The 24289-nt window shown below is 41.5% G+C and overlaps 1 protein-coding gene and 1 long non-coding RNA gene across 2 annotated transcripts in view; one reads left to right on the plus strand and one right to left on the minus strand.

The window, feature by feature from the left end:
* The first annotated feature begins 2155 nt into the window (after positions 1-2155).
* Positions 2156-9075, plus strand: ST6GALNAC6 (ST6 N-acetylgalactosaminide alpha-2,6-sialyltransferase 6). Its single transcript, XM_033960205.1, has 5 exons — positions 2156-2455; positions 2562-2705; positions 4815-5218; positions 7704-7811; positions 8094-9075. The coding sequence occupies exons 1-5, from the start codon at positions 2441-2443 to the stop codon at positions 8290-8292; spliced, it is 870 nt and encodes a 289-aa protein (XP_033816096.1). The 5' UTR covers positions 2156-2440; the 3' UTR covers positions 8293-9075.
* Positions 9076-9210: 135 nt separating this feature from the next.
* Positions 9211-24289, minus strand: part of LOC117367557 — a 40899-nt gene continuing 25820 nt past the window's right edge. Inside the window, exon 5 of the long non-coding RNA XR_004540793.1 lies at positions 9211-10144. This is a non-coding gene — a long non-coding RNA (uncharacterized LOC117367557). The remainder of the gene's footprint in view (positions 10145-24289) is intronic.

Consider the following 24289-nt stretch of genomic DNA (forward strand, 5'->3'; position numbering starts at 1 on the left):
CAATGATCCTTACCTGATAAGGAAGGTGTTACACTCTTGCAGGAATGGTAGATGTAATCAGTCTGAATTCTTTTGTTCAAGTACTGTAGTTAACATAAAGTATCTTCTTGAGAAATCCAGGCTGGCTGGATACTCAAGATGTATGGATTCTGGGCAGGGACTTAATCAGTCTATCTGTACTAACATTTCCAGAGTAAGATTGTATAATAAAACATCCCAGAGTCTTTTACTAACACTCTGGTTATTTAGGCCATCAGAAATGCTGATAACCAGCATTCATTAATGTAAGGCTGACAAGAATGTGGTCAAATAGGTACAGTACCTTCTTTCACTTGTGGTAGGAATGTCCACAAACACACATTTTTTTGAGGCAAATTCATGCCTTTATTTCTCAGGTTGTGACAATAGAACTGTTTACTTTGAAAGCCTTGCACTGTATTAGGGGAAAATACTAGTATTCTTCTCTTAACTGTATATGTTTTGTGCAAATGCAAGGACTTGTAGTAGAAGTTAGATGCTGGATGCTGGAAAAGACCTATTTTTCCCTCTAAATATGAATGGTAACAAAAGGTTGGGAAGTAGTAACTATGAAAAGAATGTCATGTGAGTAAAAAAAAACCCCAAACAAAAAACCCACGTCAGATTTTATTATAATATTTCAGGGTTATTTTACTTTTTTAATGTTATACTATTAGATCTTTCATGTCACTTGTTAAAGAGGGGATGAACTGCATGGGGTTTAAATGAGTGAAAGTTGAAAATTATGTCTCTTTTTTAAACTTTAGCCAATGGCATAATGGACAGGATCAACATTAGTGAAGTGGATAAATGTGTATTACACAACAAAACAAATTGCTCCACTCTAATAGCTAAGGGTAATGGCTTAAACCAGTGGTCTCAAACTCAAACCCTTTGCAGGGCCACATTTTGGTTTTGTAGGTACTTGGAGGGCCACAGAAAAAATAGTTAATGGCTTAAAGAAATGACAATTTTGCATGATGTAAAACTCTTTATAGTTTATAAATCTTTCCTTTTGGATAAGTCTTAATAATAATATTGTCATTTATAGCTAAAGAGACATATGATCAAGAAACTGTTTTATTTTTGAAGGTGCCTTTTGGATAAGGTACCTCCGTCAGTAGTGCAGAGACTTGAGCCAGAGACTGAAGAGATGTAAAAAGGCTTTTATTAAACAAGCATATATGCTGGACTTCTAGGCAGAACTGGCTGCATAAACAGAAGACCCTGAGGATCTCGGACACAAAGGTTATATAGGGTCCTAACCAGTCCAAACCAGTCTAACCAGCTCTGGCCAAAAGGTAAGAGCAGAGAGAAAAACAAAACCATAAATCCATCCTACAATCTATACATCAAAGCTAGCTAACAGCAACATCCTGTTGCCCCCTGGCCGTGACTGGTACAAGACAGATACAAAGAACAGGCCTGCATACAGTACTGTGATATCTCAGAGCAATAATATGGAGTCTCAGGTTGCTGTTTTTAGTTTTACTACCCACTGATCTAAGATGGAGTTTCTTCATCTACACCGTGACCCAGCTATGTCAGCTAGCTAGGGATCCTTCAATTTTACTTTTGTGATTATGATAAACAAAGTGAAGGCCTCAAGATAATACCTGGCGGGCCGCATGTGGCCCCTAGGCCGCAAGTTTGAGACCACTGGCTTAAACGGGAGAAAAAGCCTCAGGTTTGTCTAGGCAGGGAGCCTCCTCCACCCACATCATTGGCTGCAAAAAACTTCTTGTAAATTAGAGGGAGTTAATTAAGGATATGAGACAGTTACACTTTGTTTTACAGAATTGTGTGAAGAAGTGGGGTGTCAGGAAGCCCTGAAGAAGCGGTAGTGAACCGTGAAAAGTTGGCTTTTAAGAGACCCACGTTTATACTTCAACACTTTGGGCAGCATTGCTAATTAGGCGATTTTTGTCCCGTGTTGAAAACTAGTCTAGCGGCAAGTGTAAAGTCTTCACGGAAGTTTTTTGCAGCCAATGAGCATTCACAGCATCAACCGCGCTAGAATGGAAAACGTCTACAGACAGCCTGCGCGCGCATCACCAAGCACTCGGAGGAGCGGGGGGAAGTGGGGGGCGTTACAGGCGGAGCTAGCGTTGGTTAGTGGACAGTCTCTAACGTCTCTGTGTTGGTGCGCATGCGTTCAACAGTGTTAGCCCCCCCCCCCCCTCTGTTTAGTTCTTATCGCTTCCTTTCTGTGGGGGTCGTGGAAGCGAAGACGGGGGGGGGAATGCTGCCCGGTAGCTTAATAGTTCCCCAAAGCATCGTTGTTTGACGGGAGAGGCAGCCACTTAGCAACCCCCCTGTCGGGCTGATATCCGGGTGCCGGGTTTCCCTCCCGGCTCCTCTTCCACCCCTGGCTGTGGCCGGGTAACAAGGGCGGAGGAAACGAAGCGCCGCTGCCATAGCGATGAGTAGTGGTCCGGTAAGCGTTGTGTAACGGGGGAGGGGATTAAGGCTGTAATTCTGCAGCGCTGGATTCTCATTTGCTTTTCTTTCTCCCCCCCCCCCCCCCCCCCGGGTTCTCTTAGATTCGGAGAGCCGTTGTAGTGGTGAGTCTCTTCAGCCTGATCACGCGTCTCATTGTGTATAGTTCCAGCACCATCACCCAGCACTTTCCCAACCTCAAGAAATGGGGCGTGAGCAACGGATACCTACCTGTCATTGGTAATAAGGTGCGAAAACTGCAGGCTTCAGAATTAATAATAATAACTTTATTCTTCTATACCGCCACAGTCGAAAGACTTCTAGGCGGTTCACATCAAGAAGGCTGGACAATCAGCGAATTAAAGAATGCAAGAAGTGAGGGTACAACTTATTACATAAGAAATAGATAAAAGGAAAAATAATCTTAAGGATGTAGTATAGATCTCTTGTATGCAACCCAAGGAATAAAGCTGGACAATCTGCGAATTTTAGGATAGCGCTGGACAATAAAGCGAGTTACAGAATAAAGCGAAATACTGGATAAAGCAAATTACAGAATAAAACTGAACAGTCAGCAAATTACAGAATGCAAGTAGTGAGGGTACAACTTATTAACAAGAAATAGTTAAAAGGAAAATATGAATCTTAAGTATGTAATTTAGATTTCATGTATGTAACCCAAGGAATAATGCTGGACAATCAGCGAATTGCAAAATGCAAAAAGTGAGGGAACAACATATTACACAGAAATTGATAGAGGGAAAATATAACTTTGTAAGTAGTGAGGTTTCTGTTAGGAGATGAATTTGTCAAACAGTATGGTTTTAATTGCTTTCCGGAAGGCGCAGTATGTTAGCCTGGCTCCTTTGATGTAATTACCCAGCCAGGACTGCTTGTATTTGCAGCCTGTGATCTTTGGGTATGTAAATATGTTACAGTTTCTGGTTGACCGTGTGGGGTTGTACAGTACGAAATGTGGTAGTAGTCCCCAGACCTATTTGAAACAAATACAGGAAAACTTGAACATTATTCATGCCTCCATTGGCAACCAGTGTAACCTTCTGTAGTAAGGGCTAATGTGGTCGTTTTTCCTCAATCCGAAGATCAAGCGAACTATAGTGTTTTGCACTATTCTTAATTTTTGTACCATTTTCTTTGGGATACCTAGATAAACGATATTGCAGTAGTCCAGAATTGATAGGATCAGAGACTGTACCAGTAATATAAAGGATGTAGCGTCAAAGTATTTCTTAATGGTCCTTAGTTTCCACAGTGTACCAAAGCATTTCTTCACCACTAAGTTCGTGTGCTTAGCCATGGTTAGATGAGTGTCTAGTGTGATTCCCAGTATTTTTATAGTTTTGGAAATTGGGTATTCGTGGCCGTTTAATTGTAACGATGTTCTGGTAATTTTGTCCTTGGGGCTTGCCAAGAAGACTTTCGTCTTTTCTGTATTTAGTTTCAAGTTTGAAGTTGATTGTCCATTTTTCAATTTCGGTCATTATATGAGAGATGTGATCTAGAATTTTATTTGTTATGTTATTTAAGGGAATTAAGAGAGAAATATCATCTGCATATTTATATAATAGTTTAAGTTTAACTTTTGTAATAGGTGTCCTAAGGATGAGATGTAAATGTTGAATAGTGTGGGTGATAGTGGGGAGCCTTGGGGAACCCCTGAGGGGTTTTTCCATGAGCTAGAGTAATTCCCATCGCTGGCCACTCGGTATGATCTGTTTGTTAGGAAGTCCTGGAACCATTTCTTGACTTTTCCCGAGAGCCCTATTGCATCTAGGCATAGTAGCATTATTTCGTGGTCTACTAGATTGAACGCACTAAGATCTAGTTGTAGAATCGGAGCACTTGTGCCATTGCTGAAAAGACCATACAGGTGGTTAAGGATGGAAGCTATAACTGTTTCCGTGCTGTAACCTTTTCTGAATCCTGATTGATGTTCACTAAGAATGTTAAATTTGTCTAAGTAGTTCACTAGTTCCAAGTTAACCAATCCTTCCTGTAGCTTAGTGAATAGGGGGATGGTCGTTATGGACCTATAGTTGGCTATCAGGGCTATTGAGTTTTTCTGATCTTTGGGGATGGGTGTGATCAGTATGTGTCCCATTTCCTCATTCAATATCCCGTTAGAGTAGCCCTTGTGGAGAAGAGGGAGGTGGTATCACCACCACCACCCACAAGGGTATGATGAGTAGGGGTTAGAGTAGCAGCAATGTGTACTGTGCCTGAAAGGCAGTCCAATTTTACCTGGCTATTTTATTTACAGTAGTTGAAATGGTAGGGTGTACAGTTGACCTTGTACTGACTGACCTTTGTACTCAGCAGGTTTCTTTTCCTTTCAGAGTCTAAATTCTCAGTGCCAAATCTGCGCTGTTGTTACTAGCTCTAGCCACCTCCTGGGTACCAGACTGGGTTTGGAGATTGACAATTCAGAGTGTATTATTCGTATGAACGACGCTCCAACCTTGGGGTATGAAGTGGATATTGGCAGTAAGACCACTCTTCGAGTTGTGGCACATTCAAGTGTGTACAGAGTGCTAAGGAAGCCCCAGGAATTCCTAACCAAGACAGCCACCATTATCTTCTGGGGGCCCCCAGAGAAGATGCAAAGAAACAGCAAAGGCAGTCTTTTAGGCCTCATCCAGAAAGCCAGCAGCACTTTTCCCAACATCTCTGCATTCATCATCTCCCCCAGCAAGATGAAAAACTTTGATGAGCTATTCAGGAGGGAAACAGGAAAAGATAGGTATCTATCACTACTTTAACTTTCCTGTTGCATTTCTCTCTCAGGAAGATTCTCAAAACTTGTTGGTAAAATCCACAGAGTCAATGTGGTGCCTGTAGTGAAAGCGACTTTTATGGGCGATTCTCAGCATAATAGCATACAAATTATATGCTTGCTATTTGTGCAGAGAATTGCCGGTAAAGAGGAGGAGCTGTGCTTAGCAATTGCTAAGCACAGCTCCTCCCTCCTGTCAAAGCTGCTCTCCCTGCCCCAATCAACTGAGCCACAGGTCTCTCCAGCAGGGAGAGGAGCAGAAAGAAGCCCCCCCCTTCGCTTTCGCCTGCCGTTTCCAGGAGCCCCTCCCCATTACACTGACCCAAGATCGGCAGGAACAATGCCCACTCTTTCTTGACGCTGACATTGCCACAGGGCCCCCAACAGTTGCCCCCCACCCCTGCCCGGGCCTTCCTTGCTGGTGTATTTCTTTAGTGTTATGCTGCATGTAGTCTAGCTTCCTGAGATTTTCATTTTAGTTTTTGGAAATCAAAAAGCCTTACCTGTCTATGGTACTTGAGAACCACTGTTTGCCATGCCTAAGCTTAAATTGAGCTCTGTTACTTATTTGGGAAAATGTAAGTTTGAGTTGAAGATCATTGGAGGCATAATCAAAAAACTAAAACATCCAAAAAACTGCTGGGACTCCAAGTGCCAATAATCAAAACCGTTTTCCTGGACGTCTAGCGAGAAGTTTCACCTATTATGCGTCCAGAGTTCAAGGGGGCATGTTATGAGCGTGCTTTGGGTGGGCTAGACTTGGAACTCTTGTGGGAATATTCAAACCTTCTGCAAAATGTCCTGGACAAAACTTAGATTTTTTTTGGGCTAGACCTTTCTTGGAAGCGTCTAAGTGCCAAAAAGGTACCCAAACTGACCAAATGAAATCCTAGTAGAGCATCATACAGGTGCCTTTAAGTAGGCAGGAGGGTGGGCTGTTGAACCATAGAGAGGATGAGCCAGATCCATAAGGCACTCTAACCACATCTATGGTGTTAAGTATGAGCCCACCAAAACCCTACTATACTGCCATAGAAACATAGAACATAGAAAAAGACGGCAGAAAAGGGCCATAGCCCACCAAGTCTGCCCAAGTGTGCCATCTGCAGCCCATAAGGGCTATTGGGGTAATAGGCAGGTGAGTATAGTAGGTTTTGGAGGGCTCAGCATAAATTATGAGAGGTATATGGCGAGATGTACTGTATATCTGGCACCCTTCATGTAATGTTAAAAGCAGTGCCCTCTAAGGTGCCTCCATTGCTCTATTGGCATGTCTTATGTGGCCAGTCCTTTAAAATGGTGGCCCCTCTCATGTCTAAATGGTGCTGATTTGGACATTTCTAACTTGGACAGGTTTGTGATTGAAAATGGCGAATAAAGTTAGACGTACTGGCAGCCTAGGCATTTTGGCGGCCAAGATGTCTAAATAGGTGATTTTTTGGGGGGAAAAAAATATTTTGATGTCCTGTTTGAAAATTGACATTTCTGTGCTTCCAACTTCAGATGTTAAGCAGGAAATGTCCAAGTCGGACTTAGACATCCTTTTTGAAAATGGCCCTACACGTGTTTTCAGGAAAATGGAAGTTTTATTTAGTACTTTAAACAGATGCTACACAACAAATTCCATGGAAGAATGCAAGTCCCTGCTAAAAAAACACTTGAAAATTAAGGGGCCAATATACTGAACTGCATTAAAACCAGGTGGTAACACCAACATTAACTCCCACAAAAGTCTGCATTAAATACCCATAGGTACCATAGTTAGATTGAGAGCCCACTGGGACAGATAGGGAAGTTGAGGGATCTTCAAATAATTTCTGCACTTTTATTTTTTTTAAATACCATTTATTAATATCTCAAAAGCAAATTAAATCACTTTTTTACATATTCACCCTGTTGACTGACTAGTCACATGACATTCTACGACATGCCCTCTTACCACTTCTCCCATCCCAACCATTGAAAGTGTGGCGAACCCTTGCATTTAGCCACCTAGATTGGCGTACAATCTAGTTGTACCTGAAGCAATAGAAGATGAAATGACTTACCCAGGATTACAAAGAGTATCAATGGGAGATGCAGGATTTAAATTCAAGTTTTCTTGTTTCCAGTTTATTATTCTAAGCACATAACATAACACAATATGCATGTCAAGGCCTCTTTTTGTCTTTTCCAGGTTTTCCTGTAAGAGTGTTACAGGTTTCTAGCACAGGGTTTCCCAAACCTATAACATTGATCCCACAGCCCACTAAGTATCAGGCTATCCATAATGAACACATGAGATGAATGTAAGCATACCAAATTACCATACATGTTCATTGTGGATATTCTAAAATCCAACTAGCTTTTGGGGTCAGATTTTAATAAGTTTAGGCTTTTTTGCAGGCTTTCTTGAATAAAGGATAGTATCACTGAATGGCATGCGTGTCATTTCTTCTGTCCTTCTTCTAAGGGAAAAGTCTCACTCTTGGCTTAGTACCGGCTGGTTTACAATGGTGATTGCAGTTGAACTATGTGAGAAGGTTCATGTGTATGGAATGGTCCCCCCTAATTACTGCAGGTAAGGTCACCTTCAATCAGAGTATGCATGTCTTCTTGTATGTTGCCAAAAGCATTTTTAGGAAAACAATTTTTAAAATACAGATGAAAAATAACAGAATTCTCAGGTTTGCCTTGTTCATAGCATATGGCATACTTTGCTGCTGTAACTGCTGTTTCTGAGGATTACGCAGTGTTTACACTGCTTGTTCATTAATGAAAAATGTTTAACTTTCAGTTTTGGAAATGTATTTCTTTTTCTGATATGTGTCCCTTCAACCTTTTTCCTCTTTGTTTTCTGTAGCAGGAAGCATGCACCTCACAAGAGAGCTTATCATTACTATGAGCCAAAAGGTCCAGATGAGTGCACCACCTACATCCAGAATGAGCGGAGCCGGCGAGGGAACCATCACCGCTTTATCACTGAAAAGCTAGTGTTTGCACGCTGGGCTACACTTTATAATATCACTTTTTCCCACCCACAGTGGTTTCAGGAGCAGTAATTACCCTACAACCTGAGTTCTGTCTCCTTCCAGTCATGGAACAAAAAATTGGTTTTTAACATCACAGCACAAAAGCCTAGGAGCCCTGGAAATCTTTCACTAGCTGGGTGGGAAGACTGACTGTAGTGCTAACATCTGTTGGATGCAGAACAGGGGTCCGCAAGACCTGACAATAGGCAAGGTTGAAGCCTTTCCCTTAAGCAGGCTAGGGGGATGTAAAGTAATAGAAGTCAGTATGTGCAAGGAGATGAAGTGAGCTTAATCACAAAAACATTCAAGCCATCTTTCCAAGGCTAGAATGTGGGTGTTTTCTGCTGAACTTCATCATGTCTGTGATATGAGGAGGATACTAAGTAGTGGATAGTGGAGGGGAGATAGGAATCTTTTGTCATGACAAGCCTCTCTCTCTTACCTGGAGTAATGCACCCTTTGGCTACTTCTCAGTTACACAAAAAAGACACCTTATGGTTAGAGCAGTAGGCAAAGACCCAGGGGACTGGAGTTCAATACCACTGCAGCTCTTTGTGATCTTAGGCAAATCACTTAACCCTCAGGTATAAACTTAGATTGCAAGCCTTCTAAGGACAGGAAAATTACCTCCATACTTGAATGTACACCTCAGAAATTTAATTATTAAATTAATGCACCTTGGAGATGCAAAATTGTCTCTCCTATCACAAGTAAATAATCAGGGCTGAATGACAGTCAGATGCTTGGGAAGGAAACAGAACCTTTACTCATCTGTTGTGTTTTCAAATGTACAATAAAATAGATTTTCACTTCTTTGGGTATTTTTGGTTGCTCTGTCTTTTGAGTGTAGAGACTTTGCTCCTGCTGCTCAGAATACCAGTACCACAGTTACTCTGGGCTTGTTACAAGTAGTTGGGCCCTATGTTTGGTACTGCTGTGAAAACAGTGCTTACTTCCTACCACTGTAGCTCTGAAACTATCCCTGACTTCTGCCAGAAAAGGCAAGTACAATGTGAGAGAAGGGAGCTAGATGAAAGGGTCCTATGTTCTGGCATTGCCTGCAAATTACCTGTCTATGACAAGAGAGGTGCTTTGTGGTACACTGGCTGTTCAGTTCCTACCCGATGATGTGGTCCCTTAGGCTTTTAGTTGTTTAATTTGGAGTTTTGGGTCTTGGCCTACCCCCCAGGCAGTCTGATATATCCACAATTAAGATGTATGACCTTCAAATTTCTTATATTCTTTGTGAATATCCAGAAAATCAAATTGGCCAGAGCAGTGGTATTCCCAATCCTCAAGGACCATAAACTGGTCAGATTTCAAGATCTCTTGACTGAATATGCATGAGATTTGTATACATTGGCGATAAGAGGCATGCATATTTATTTAGAAAATCAAGGAAACCTGACTTGCTGGAAGCTTCAAGGAGTGAATACAAAGAGGTCAGGGGCTATCTCCAGGAGTGGGTTGTAAAACACTGTGGTAACTAATACCTTAAGATTCAGAGAGAAGTGACATTTTTATAAAACCTCAAAAGAGCCAGGAGCCTATTATCAGATGGTTTGAAAAAAGTTATTTGTTTTTAAAGTGGGGTGGGGTAAGTACCTTAGCTTTAAAATGTGTTGTTTCCTTAGAAATCATTAACAAATGCCAGAAAAGATCCTACTTTTCCCCTTCGTCCTTCTCTCATTGGATTCAGTACATTACAGTGTACAAACAGCAGGCAATCCTTGAATTGTCAGGGCAAGGCCTGTGAGTTGGCAGATGCTCTCAGCAAGCACAGCAGCAAGCGTAGATGGTGGGATGGCGATGGTACTCCAATGACTTATGAAAATTCAGTACCAGAAGCTGTTGCTTATGTTATCCCTGCCAATATCCAGGCCTGAAAGGGAAGGTGTCAGTTTTGAATTCAACAAATCTTTTACAATCATAGAGAAGTATAAAATGGCCACTTAATGAAGGCTGACAATTTATGCAGGTCTGGACCATAAGGAACTTGAATGTATATCCAAGAGGAGAGACCAGGGGAGGGGGGGTGACATAAAGGTATTAATGAACAAACATTTTTCAAAGACATGGAAACTATTACTTTTATACAGTGCTACCAATGCACATGGTGCTGTACTTTAAAACACAAGAGACGGTCCCCGTTCGAGAGGGCTTATGATAAAATTCCCTTACCCTCTTGTAATTTTCCCTTTCTTTCCTACCAAGACATTGTAGTTCCTCCCCCGCCCCTATAACTTTTTTTTTTTTTACCCTATTGTATTTTATGTCTGTGTGTACCCCTCCTTTTAATGTAATTTTTCTTCCTCCCTTTTTTTTTATTGTACACCGCTCAGTTTCATAATGAACAGTATATCAAAACTTAAATATTGTGACAAACAGGACATAAAGGAAATTCCCTGCTCAGGTAGGGAATTGACAGAGGGAATGACAAGGCAGATAGGGTTTACAAGATAAACTAATAAAACTATCTAAAAAGGAGGGACTCTGCTCAATAAAACAAGTGGAGAAAGTATACCTAACCATCAGAATGTTTCTATAATCTATCCTTGCAATTTCAAATCTTTGGCTTTTTGTTAGATGTTTTTTAAGGCCAGAGAAATAATGCATAACTGCCCCCATGAAAACCTCACATCTAAATTAACAGTTCACATTTATGCATGATTCAGAGAAGCTATAAAATAGGGATTTAAAAAAAATACATATTTCCTTTCTAATGCACAATTTGAAGTTTGCCTATACTAAGCCTTTAAATTTGTATGTAATATGATATACTAGGTGCTACCTAAATGTTCGGGAAATGTGAACAGTGCACGCAAACGATATAGTATGCCCTTCCACCGCTAGAGGTGTTTAAGAGTATGCTTTGTGAATCAGTGTGCCAATGGGCATGCAGCCGGGTGGTTGCATTGTTTTGTTCTGTGTGGTTTTGTAAGGTTGTGTTTTAATGACTCAGCAGATTTCGATATGACGGATTTTACTGAGCAATCTGCATCAAATTTTTTTTCAAACTTTAAAAAACTGCTGCAGAAACCCATCGTATGCTCCAGGAAGCCTTTGGAGATAATGCCATGTGCCAAAGCAAAACCTTTGTTTGGTACAAACGCTTCAAGGACGGACAAACTTCTGTCCACAACGATGACCATTACGGACAACCATCAACAAGCACAACACCGGAAACTATAGCAAAAGTTTGTGAGACTATCCTTGCAGATCATAGGCAAACTATCCACAAAGTTTTTGAGATAGTAGGACAGTCATACGGGACAGTTCAACGAATTTTGTCAGACGAATTGAACACGAGACGCATTTCTGCAAAATTTGTGCCAAGACTGCTAACCAGTGAACAGAAAGCCTATTGCGTTTGTCTGTTCAGAATTCAAGTCAGAGACGACCTCAACTTCATCTCCTGTATCATAACTGGTGATGAATCATGGATTTACGGTTATGATCCAGAGACTAAGCAGCAGTCGTCGCAGTGGAAGTTGCCACAATCACCAAGGCCGAAAAAAGAACAAGTGCGCAGCCATGTCAAGTCGATGTTGATCGTCATCTTTTTCTTTTTTTTTTAATTCATGGGCTGTTCACAAGGAATTCTTACCTCCAGGTCAAACCGTCAATGATCAATTTTACTGTGAGGTTTTGAAGTGGTTGAGTGAGAACATTCAGTGCAAATGCCCAGACAAGTGGAAAAACAAAAATTGGTTGCTCCACCATGACAACGTGCCCACTCACATATCACTCGTTGTTTGACAATACCTGACTTTCAGAAACATTACAGTGATTACGCACCCTCACTATTCACCTGACCTTGCCCCCTGTGATTTTTTTCCTATTCCCCAAAATGAAATTACGACCAAAAGGGCGCCATTTTAACATGATTGAAGAGATTCAGGCAGAATTGCAGGAGGTCCTCAAGGCACTCACCCAAGACTTTTATAGATGCATGGACTCATGGGAAAAATGCTGGGATCACTGTATACATTCTCAAGGGGACTACTTCCAAGGAGACGGTGGAAGCTGGGAGTTTTAGTAAGCAATTTTTTTTTTTTTTACAATTGAATTCCCTAAACTTTTGGATAGCACCTCGTACATACATACTTAACTTTTCTAAAATCATATTTGCACTTGAATAGCCATTTACATTTGTAAGCTAGTTTTTAAATTTGGTAATCCATCTAACCTTTCTGAATTAATTGTCTTAAGTAGAGTCCAATTAAGGCTTGAAAAAGTTATTTATTGGTACACACTAGGAGATCCCCATAGAGTTTTAACATTTCCTTTCCCTAAAAGAAGGGAAATTTCAAACCTTGATTAATTACAAATTTTCACACTTCTTAAAGATTATATGGCCAATGCATGAATAAATACCTATACAAAAGGGCAAAGAAACTTAATATGTAAACACTCTCAACTAGATAGCTACAATTCAACACTACTAAGTCAGGGCTGTTCTTCAGGATCACATCATATATCACTCACTTATATTCTGGGCTGACTGGGCATTACAATGTAAGAAGCAAAACAACCTGCCCAAGAATTCTGCAAGTGTATGAACAACTGGTGAATACAATGGTTAAGAAATTCATTCTTGAATATTCCTACTAACCCACACACCACACACCTGTAAAGCAGTGGCCCATGTCATAAATCATGTAATCCTCCCACCCTTGTCATGCCAGGACATTAACAATATCCCAGTGTACCTGAAGATTTCCCTAAGGAGATGATCTGATACAAGCCATCAAAGACAGGAATGAATTTCTAAATAGGCCTCTGGAAGTGACTTGTTAGTAAGTGGTATTTTCAAGAACTAGAGAAATGAAGCTGCAAAGAGGTAAGCTTAAAAGCAACATGAGATTTTTTTTTTTCAGAGTGGTGAATGCCTAGAACCCCCCTCCCTGAGAACGTTGTAGGGACAATTCAAAAAGGTATGAGATAAATCCACAGAATCCCCATATAGCAGGAGGATGGATCAAAGCAAAACAAATTATACAGAAGGGTGTAACCTGCACAGAGCGGCAGGTGCAATACTAAAATGCATAGAGGAGGTAACCTGCATATTCTGCGCAGGATAGCAGGTACAACTTGCCACTTTGATAGGCAGGCCATGCTTGTCTTTTTGAAAAGGGTGGAGAAATCGAGGCATGGGGGAAGAGAGGAACTAGTACTTGAGTCTTGAAATGTATATATAGTTGTGCTCATAAGTTTACAAACCTTTGGTAGAATTTATAAGATGTGTATCATTCGTTAAAATTTAGTAATATTGGTCAGGTGAAGCTATTTCATCACAGAATTGTGTGTGTCCATTAACAATCATAATGATAACTTGCAGATTATCCTGATCAAAAGTTTACATACCCTTGAATGTTGGACTCATAATATTACACTTAAGTTAACACACAGGTTGAGATGGCAATAAAGAGTAAGTATCCACACCTGTGCCTTGTGATTGTAATTAGTGTCATTGTATAAAGAGTCAATGAATCTGTTTAACTCTTGAGAAATCCTTGTGCATTTCATCCACAGGGCTACATTGACTGCTGGTTACTGAAGCATGGGGAAAGCGAGAAGGATATAAAAAGATATCCAAAGATTTGAAAATACCTATCAGTTCTGTTCAACCTCAGATCAAAAAGAAAATCATGGGTCAGAAAGATTTCAAACACAACTGCCAGGAAACTTTATAGGGATGCAAAGAAAAACCCACAGGCAACTTCTACTGAAATACAGGCTTTGCTGAAACAAAGTGGTGTGGCTGTTTCTGCATGCACAATAAGGAGATAACTTGAATAAAAATGGGCTGCATGGTAGAGTTGCCAGAAAAAAAGCTATTCTAGTGCAATGTGTTTAGTGGTCCTGAATGCTAGAGTTACAGGGAAATAATTTTTAAACCAATAGGAGAAATTTTTTTTCACTCACAGAATAGTTAAGCTTGAATGCATTGCCAGAGGTTGTGGTAACAGTGGATGGGTTTTGGCCAGGTACTAGGGACCTGGATTGGCCACCGTGAGAACAGGCTACTGGGCTTGATGGACCATTGGTCTGACCCAGTAAGGCTATTCTTGTTCTTAAATTGCTTGCAGAAAACTGTCAATCATATTTTCAACTCTACCTCCTTCCCAGGGAGCTGCTCCTGCCCCCTTAGTTTGTTTTCTGCAAGCAAATTCCTCAGAAGTGTTTCTGTTCTGTGGTTTTATTATTTTGGTGTATTTTTTAAAGTGTTAAATTGGAGGCTCGGTGTTGGGACTTCTGCCTGGGAGAAAATGCAGATTCGCGCTGCTGAAGTCTGTTGCTAGCAGGATCAGCCCTCAGGGACACCCATCTAGCCAGCCTGCTTTTGTATGTTTTGAAGCTCTGGAGCCCCTGCGTAGCTGCTCACATCCCTGATTTTTATTCAGGAACTTGAATGCAGGCTATTTGGCTCCTCTGCTCAGCCTGGATCAATAGTGGGCTGGCTGCATGGTCCTCCCTCCCTTCATGATGAGGTTTTCTTGGGGTTGAGGCTCAGTCCTACCTCAATCTGGCAGCCCGAAGACCAGGTTTATCCAGATTTCTTCTCCATTTGTTCCAGCTGAAATCCTATGCTGTAGCAGGCAGGTACCACATGACACAGTGAGTAAGGCTATTATAGCCTATGGGGAAAACCGGGTGGTCTTCAAACGTCAAATTTGAAAGTTTCTGCAGCCAGAACCAAGGTTCATCTAGGCAGCCTCATAAAACTTTTGATTAACCCTGGAGTATGACTAAGTTTAGGTCGGCCCACATCTCACCCTAACCACTCCTTCAAAAATGCCCCTTTCAGCTCTGAGAGCACAGCGGGATTCAGAGGCCAAAAAGTCTCTATATAAGTCTAAAAACCCATTTCAATTATCAGCACTTGAACGACCTGTCTTTTAAGTCGTCCAAGTGTCAATTTGGGTAGGTTTTTAGACATATTTCTGTTTCGATTATTAGCCCCTTACTGTATAGACAACACAGAAGTCCTTATCACATACAAAATAGATGACAGTAAGTGTTCCCATGGTTCTTACTAAAAAAATGGCCACCCCTCTAATAGCAACATTAGGGCATGGCCATTAATTAAATAAGTACTAAATTGGGGATTTTATAGCACATCTCACTCTTGATGTTTTATGTACAAATGATCACTTGATCCACACAGGTTTTATCTCTGGATCCATTTTTATTTTATTCACTTTACTGTCAAAATTTCAGGTGTATAATATGCCTATCAGTTTCTGACACAGATTATACAATGCTTATTCATTTTGTAGACCCCTAATGCAGGTGCCGTGTGCCAAAACACAGCTCGTATTGTGTAAATAAAGATTTATCCTGATTCACCGAGCCCCAAGTGTTTTTTCTTGTTTCACAACTTGGTGTACTTTAACTCTCTCCGAACTACTTTGTAAAAATAGCCTTAGTACACAGGAATGACCTGCATAAGGGTACATTAATGCCGATTTTACTGCAGCTTTGTAAAGACCTCTGTTACTACAGAAGATATTTCTAGATATTATTATTCTAACTTTCCTAAGGAGTTTTTCTGGTTATTTTGTTTTTAATAGCATTTATAGAGCATAATAGATGAAAAAGACTGCAGTCTATTCATTCATTCATAATTTATTGTTTATTGAAAACTTCTATACTGCTGCTAATGACTGGGGAGTCAGTTCAGAGTGGTTTACATGAGCTTCTGTAATGGTGTTTCAATACATGAGCTTCTATTAAGGTGTTACAATACAGAGTTAGCATTTCCTGAGGTGGTTTTCAAAGGCACATTTATACCATAATCAATCATCCTATGTATAAGCACACATTTATATCATAACTAGTGTTTAAGCCCGTTTACATTAATGGGTGCTAGAATAGATGTATAGACTTTTATCACAATGGGGCGCTGAGGCCTTTCTTTCTTTCGGCAGACGAGCAGGAGCTAACAGCAGGGAGGAAAGAGAAAGGAGCAGAGAGAAACGAGAGAGAAGAGGGGAGATAGAGGGAAAGAGCAGAGAGAGAACTAGGGGCAGAAGTGAGAGTAAGCTCCGCCCACCCCCACCGTGTTGTCAGTCACAACTTGAGCTCCCCCTTAAAAGGGGAGGAGCCAATGACCGACTAAAGGCTCGGCAGATGAGTAGGAGCTAGAGTGGACACAGCGGTGACGACTAACAAATTGGAATCACTATGGGTTAAAATACCAGGAAGAAATGGGCCTGAGATAAAGATGGGCCTGCACTATCGTCCACCTGGGCAAACTGAAGTACATGATGAAGGAATGGAAGCCGAGATGAGGCGGGAATGCAAAAACGGTAACACCATTGTTATGGGAGACTTCAACTATCCAGGGATAGACTGGAGTCTTGGAAACTCAAAATGCGCTAGGGAAACCAGATTCCTGGAGGCTATACAGGACTGCTTCATGGAGCAGCTTGTCAGAGAACCGACGAGAGGAAATGCCACTCTGGACCTAATCCTCAATGGGCTAAGAGGACCTGCAAAGGAAGTGGAAGTAGTGGGACCGTTGGGAACCAGCGATCACAATATGATCCAGTTCAAAGTCGAAGTAGGAATATCGAAGGGGAAGAGAACCACAGCGACAACTTTTAACTTCAAGAAAGGAAACTATGAAGAGATGAGAGTAATGGTAAGAAAGAAACTTAAGAATAGCTCAAAGAAATCGCAGACTGTGGAGCAAGCCTGGTCTTTATTCAAGGACACGGTGAACGAAGCACAATACCTGTATATCTCCAGATTTAGAAAAGGATGCAAAAAGAACTGAACAAAAGACCCAGCATGGATAACTAAAGAAGTGAAGAAAGCGATAGGAGATAAGAAAAAATAATTCCGGATGTGGAAAAAGGACAAAACCGTGGAAAACTGTAAAGAGCACAGGAAGCATCAAAAAGAATGTCACCGAGTGGTTAGAAGAGCAAAAAGAGAATACAAAGAGAAGCTAGCCAGGGAAGCACGAAATTTCAAACTGTTCTTCAGATATATTAAAGGGAAGCAGCCGGCAAGGGAGGAGGTGGGACCGCTGGATGAAGGAGATAGGAAGGGAGTGGTGAAGGAGGAAAAAGAAGTGGCGGATAGACTAAACATGTTCTTTTCGTCAGTATTTACAAGAGAGGACACATCCAACGTGCCGGAACCTGAAAAAATCTTCAAAGGAGATCAAGCAGAAAAATTAATATCCATAGAGGTAAGCCTCGAAGACGTACTCAAGCAAATAAATAGATTAAAAACTGACAAATCTCCAGGCCCAGACGGAATCCACCCTAGGGTTTTGAAAGAACTAAAAGAAGAAATAGCAGAATCACTACAGCAGGTTTGCAATCTATCCCTGAAAACATTGTGGATGAAATGCACAAGGGTTTCTCAAGAGTTAAACAGACTCATTGACTCTTTATACAATGACACTAATTACAATCACAAGGCACAGGTGTGGATACTTACTCTTTATTGCCATCTCAACCTGTGTGTTAACTTAAGTGTAATATTATGAGTCCAACATTCAAGGGTATGTAAACTTTTGATTTGATGTAAACAGCAAATGTTATACCCATCTTTAAAAAAGGATCGAGAGGTGACCCGGGGAACTACAGACTGGTAAGTCTGACATCGGTCCCGGGGAAGATGGCAGAAGCACTGATAAAAGACAGCATCGAAGAGCATCTAGAAAGAAATAAACTGATGAAAACAAGTCAATATGGCTTCTGCAAGGGAAGATCATGCCTAACAAACTTATTGCACTTCTTCAAAGGAATTAACAAACAAATGGATGAAGGGGCCCCCATAGACTTCATATACTTGGATTTCCAAAAAGCCTTCGACAAGGTACCCCATGAACGCCTACTACGGAAACTGAAGAACTATGGGTTGGAAGGAGATGTACATAGATGGATCAAAAATTGGCTGGCGGGTAGGAAGCAAAGGGTAGGAGTGAAGGGCCACTACTCAAACTGGAGAAGGGTCACGAGTGGTGTTCCGCAGGAGTCGGTACTTGGACCGCTGCTGTTCAATGTATTTATTAATGACCTTAAAACAGGGATGAAGTGCGAGGTTATAAAATTTGCAGATGACACAAAACTTTTTAGTGGGGTAAGGACTAAAGAAGACTGTGAAGATTTACAAAGGGACCTGAACAAACTTGGAGAGTGGGCGAATAAATGGCAGATGAACTTTAATGTAGAGAAATATAAAGTCTTGCATATAGGAAACAGAAACCCGATGTACAGCTATACGATAGGAGGGCTGGTAATGGGTGAAAGTAGCCTAGAGAAGGATTTAGGGGTACTGGTGGATAACATAGAAACATAGAATATGACGGCAGAAAAGGGCTGTCGGCCCAACAAGTCTGCCCACTCGAAGAACTCTTCCTCAACAAGAACCCTCCCTCTAAGAATTTCCCGGAGTGAACCCACTCCAAGAACCCTTCCTCAACAAGAACCCTCTTTTAAAGCATTTCCCGGGAACAAACCTACATGTTTATCCCATCGTCCCTTGAAGTCAAGTGCGTTACTGGCCTCAACTACCTGACGTGGAAGACCATTCCATCGATCAACCACTCTTTCGGTGAAGAAGTATTTCCTGATGTCACCATGAAATCTCCCACCTTTGTGTTTGAGCAGATGCCCTCTGGTTGCCGTGGGCCCCGTAAGGAAGAAGATATCTTCCTCCACCTCAATACGGCCCTGTAAGATATTTGAATGTCTCTATCATGTCACCCCTTTCTCTGTGTTCTTCGAGAGAATATAACTGCAGCCTGCTTAGAAGGTCTTCATAAGGGAGATCCTTAAGTCCTGAGACCATCTTGGTGGCTATATGCTTAACCGACTCCATTCTCGTCACATCCTTTTGATAATATGGCCTCCAAAACTGAACAGAGTACTCCAGATGAGGTCTCACCATTATGACTTCAGGTTTACGACTGATAAAACTTCTCCAGATGCAACCCAGCATTTGTCTAGCCTTGGCTGAAGCTTTCTCCACCTGATTGGCAGTTTTCATATCTTCACTAATGATTACACCCAGGTCTCGTTCTGCGATGGTTCTTGTTAAGTTTTCACCATTCAGGGTGTATGTTCTGCAGGAGTTATTGCTACCAAGGTGCATCACCTTACACTTTTTGGCATTAAAACTCAGTTGCCAAGTATTAGACCATTGTTCCAGTAAAAGTAGGTCCTGCCTCATAGTGTCTGGCACGGTTGCGCTGTTGGGCATGGTTGCGCTGTCGGGCTCGGTTGCGCTGCCCACAATGTTGCATAGTTTAGCGTCATCCGTAAATAACACAATTTTACCTCAAAGTCCCTGAGGTAGATCACTTACAAAGATATTAAATAGTATCGGACCTAAAACTGAGCCCTGTGGCATTCCACTGGTCACTTCCGACATTTCCGAGGGAGTACCATTTACTACCACCCTCTGAAGTCTGCCACTAAGCCAGTCTTTAACCTATGCAGTCAATGTATCTCCCAGACCCATCATATTCATCTTGTTTAATAACCTACGGTGTGAGACACTATCAATAGCCTTACTGAAGTGTAAATACACGATATCCAGGAATTGTCCCCCATCCAGGAGTTTCGTTACCCAGTCAAAGAAGCTTATCAGATTGGTTTGACAAGACCTTCCCTTTGTAAATCCATGCTGGTGGGGATCCCTTAGTCTTTCGTCATCCAGAAACATATCCAATCTGTTTTTAATCAACGTTTCCATAAGTTTACACACTATTGATGTGAGACTCACCAGTCTGTAATTTTCAGCCTCTAACCTGCTTCCCTTTTTGTGAAGCGGAATGACATTAGCAGTTTTCCAGTCCAAGGGGACTTTTCCCTTTCTTAGGGAAAGATTGAAAAGCGCGGCTAACTGTTCCGCCAGGACATCTCTTAATTCCCGAAGTACTCTGGGGTGTAGGTTATCCGGCCCCATGGCTTTGTTTACTTTTAGCTTTGATAGTTCGTGATAGACGTTGCTCTCGGTGAATTCAAAATCTCGGAATGGGTCCTCTGAGCACCCTCTTGTCTGTAGCTGCGGTTCGAATCCCGGCGCCTCACGGGTAAAGACCGAGCAGAAGTAGATGTTGAGTAGTTCGGCTTTATCTAAGTCTGAGTCTACAAAGTTACCGTCGGGTTTCCTTAGACGCACAATCCCATCTGTGTTCTTTCTTCTGTCGCTAACATATTTGAAAAAGGATTTATCCCCTTTTTTAACCTGCCTAGCTATATTTTCTTCCATCCGGAGTTTGGCATCCCTGACTGCTGTTTTAACAGTTCTGGATTTTACCAGATAGGTTTCTTTGGCGAACAGAATGCTAGGTATTATCAAGAAAGGTATTACAACCAGAACGAAGGATGTTATCCTGCCGTTATATCGGGTGATGGTGCGCCTGCATCTGGAGTACTGCGTCCAGTATTGGTCGCCGTAACTTAAGAAGGATATGGCAATACTCGAGAGGGTTCAGAAAAGAGCGACGCGATTGATAAAAGGTATGGAAAACCTTTCATATGCTGAAAGATTAGAGAAACTGGGGCTCTTTTCCCTGGAGAAGCGGAGGCTTAGAGGGGACATGATAGAGACGTACAAGATCATGAAGGACATAGGGAAAGTGGATAGGGACAGATTCTTCAAACTCTCAAAAACTACAAGAACGAGAGGGCATTCAGAAAAATTAAGAGGGGACAGATTCAGAGTCAATGCTAGGAAGTTCTTCTTCACCCAAAGGGTGGTGGACACCTGGAATGCGCTTCCAGAGGGTGTGATAGGACAAAGTACGCTATTGGGTTTCAAGAAGGGATTAGATGATTTCCTGAAGGAAAAGGGGATTGAAGGGTATAGATAGAGAATTATTGTACAGGTCCTGGACCTGATGGGCTGCCGTGTGAGCAGACTGTAGGGCGTGATGGACCTCTGGTCTGACCCAGCAGAGGCATTTTTTATGTTCTTATGTTCTTCCTGCCCCCCCCCCTTTCAATATTTCTGTCTTTCTTTTTTTCTTTCTGTCTCTCTTCCTGGCTCCCTATCTGTCTGTCTTTCTTTCTGTCTCTCTCCCTGCCCGCTGTATTTCTTTCTTTCTTTCTTTCTTTCTGTCTTTCTCCTTGGCCTCTGTCTGTCTGTCTGTCTTTCTTTCTCTCTCTCTCCTTGGCCACTGTTTGTCTTTCTTTCTTTCTATCTCTCTACCTGCCCGCTGTCTGTCTGTCTTTCTTTTTCTCTCCTTTCTGTCTCTCTCTCTTCCTGCCCACTGTCTGTGCTTCTTTCTGTCTCTCTCTCTCCTTGGTCGCTGAATGTCTGTCTTTCTTTCTTTCTGTCTCTCTCTCTCTCTCCTTGGCTGCTGTCTGTCTTTCTTTCTGTCTCTCTCCATGGCCGCTGTCTGTCTGTCTTTCTTTCTGTCTCTTTCTCTCCCCTTGGCCACTGTCTGCCTTTCTTTCTTTCTGTCTCTCTTCTTGGCCGCTGTCTATCTTTCTTTCTGTCTCTCTCTCTCCTTGGCCGCTGTTTTTCTTTCTCTCTCCTTGGCCGCTCTCTGTCTGTCACCCTCCACCATATTCATTACGTCCTTCCCACCCCCCTCCATCCCTACTCTCCTTAATGTGAGAATCAGGCCAGCAGGCTAGCCCTTCCCATTAAAATGTAGTAGGAAAATATTTCATGAATCAGACAATAAACTGCAAATATACAGTTCTAGTTATATTAGTAACTCTCTTTCCATGTTCTCATTTTCTTCTTGAAATCTGCAGCCTGAACACATTTCACCATTTTCTATACATTTTCCCTTTTAAAGGCTTTGGAAAGTTGTTGCGTGAGTGAATTTTACAGTATGAGTTTTGTTGGATAACTTCTTTTTCACACATTGTTATTAAACAGCTTCACGCTCTCTGACTGACTTTGTAGTTACTGAAATTCCCAAACCCACCCCACCCACTCCCCTGCTGATGATGTTTACCTTTCAAAAAGGCGATCTTTGCCGGCAGCAAGCAGCCTGACTGATACATGCTACTCCCCTGCTGATGCTATTTACCTTTCAAAAAGGCAATCTTCGCCGGCAGCAAGCAGCTTGACTGATATATGCTACTCCCCTGCTGATGCTGTTTACCTTTCAAAAAGGCAATCTTCGCCGGCAGCAAGCAACCTGACTGATACATGCTACTCCCCTGTTGATGATGTTTACCTTTCAAACACCTGATCTTCGCCGACAGCAAGCAGCCTGACGCAAACCACCACAGGCTCCATCGCCGCACCCGTCGCAAACCTCTACTGTGCATGTCTGGCACAGAAGCATGGATCACAGAGGCAGGGATCATGGCGTTTGAAGTGCGCATGCACGCTAAGGGTTTTTTTATGATAGATCATTCTATGTATATACACATATAATACTAGCATTGTGTACTATGTTCATACTAAATCTTACTTATTTACATACATACCTGCATCGTTTTCTATGTTCATTTTAGATTTACATACAGTACATCCTGATAATTCTAGCATCACAATAGTGTGACATACTATCAGCCAATCATGAGTTGAACTGGACACAAGAAGAGAGAAATGCACAGTACAATTATAAAACAGAAAGCAATTTGCTTAGAGTGGTACATATAAGGGAAGGGGTCTACTGGAAAAAGGGAAGAATTTTGAAAACTGATGGAACTAGGTCAGCTAGCCAAAATCTAGCAGGCTTTCAAGGCAGATCTAAACTTGAGAATTTATAGTTTGAGTTGGAGATTAGGGGTCAAGCAATGAAATGTATTTATTTTATTTATTTCTGCTTGATATACTGCCATATGCCCTGTACTTTGCTGGACTTCAAAGTGGTTTACAATTTTTAAAGAGAGTGACAAACAGGAGGAAAGGCAGCAGTGAAAAGAGAAGGTGGGAAGCTAGTTAACAGTTGGGCTGAAGGATTGAGTGAACAGATGAGATTTGAGTAGTTTTTTTGTTTTATTTTTTTTTGGGGGGTTAACTAGAGAGGATAGATTGGTTCCCTGATGTAAATGGAGTTCACTCCATAATTTGAGGCCAGTGTAGCGGAAGGCGGTGGACCATAAAGAGTTCTGATGTTGATGGCAGCAAGAGGAAGATTGTGGTCAACAGAATGAAGGAAGCAATGAGGAGCGTTATCTGTTATTTTCTCTTTAATGTTAGTTATTATAATAGTGAACGGCTTGGGGATAATTTGGAAGGAAGGAAAACGCTGTTGTTATTATTATAGTGATGTATATGGTTGCTATGATGTATGATTTTGAAATTTTGTATTTTGAAATACTTTAATAAAGAATATTAAAAAAAAACAACAAAACAGAAGGAAGGAAACAGAGAGATGTGTGGGGGATGAGAAGTTTATTGAAGTAGGCAAGATAGCAGACATGATTTGGAAACCAAAGAGTGAAGTTTAAAAATGATGCAAGTGGAGACTTGAAGCCAGTGTTTGAGCTTGAGAAGGTATCATGGGATCAAAATGATGTGTGTTATGGAGCAGTTTTAACTGACTTGGATTGAACAAGCTGGAGGTGCTTAAGGGAGAAGAGAGGGATACTGGCATACAGGGAATTACAGTAATCTAAATGAGATGTGACCAAAGCCTGATTAAGCAGACCAGGAAGGGGTGCACCAAACAAATGTGGGAAAGGGAAAAGAATGAGGTCTGAATGACAATCAATTTGCAATTTAAATGTAAGTTTATCATCAAAGATAATACCTAAGATCGTGATGGAATCTATGTTAGAGGAGGGGGAGGAATGAGACCACATGAAGAGGGTGGATTCACATTTTGTAAGACTGAGAAAAAGAAGATATGTTTTGAGCCAGGCAGAGACTTTGGGTCAAACAGTTGTTGAGAAAACAGGTAGGCAGAGAATCTGAATGTCATCAGCATAACAGAATGGTGATCACCTGTGATCTTGTATAATAGACAACAGTGGCAAGAGGAAGATGTTAAATAGTGTAGGGACCAAGATGGAATCCTGTGATACACCAGAAGATCTACAGTAGCTGTAGAGGTGCGGTTGAAGGTAAGCTGATAAGTGCAGCC

Source organism: Geotrypetes seraphini, chromosome 10, assembly GCF_902459505.1.
Source record: "Geotrypetes seraphini chromosome 10, aGeoSer1.1, whole genome shotgun sequence".
In the NCBI taxonomy this organism is placed as follows: domain Eukaryota; kingdom Metazoa; phylum Chordata; class Amphibia; order Gymnophiona; family Dermophiidae; genus Geotrypetes; species Geotrypetes seraphini.

Excerpts from the sequence above, each read along its gene's own strand:
- ST6GALNAC6 (XM_033960205.1), top strand. Across the intron at positions 5,219-7,703 it reads AGGGAAACAGGAAAAGATAG|GGAAAAGTCTCACTCTTGGC; the intron begins GTATCTATCACT and ends CCTTCTTCTAAG. Across the intron at positions 7,812-8,093 it reads GTCCCCCCTAATTACTGCAG|CAGGAAGCATGCACCTCACA; the intron begins GTAAGGTCACCT and ends TGTTTTCTGTAG.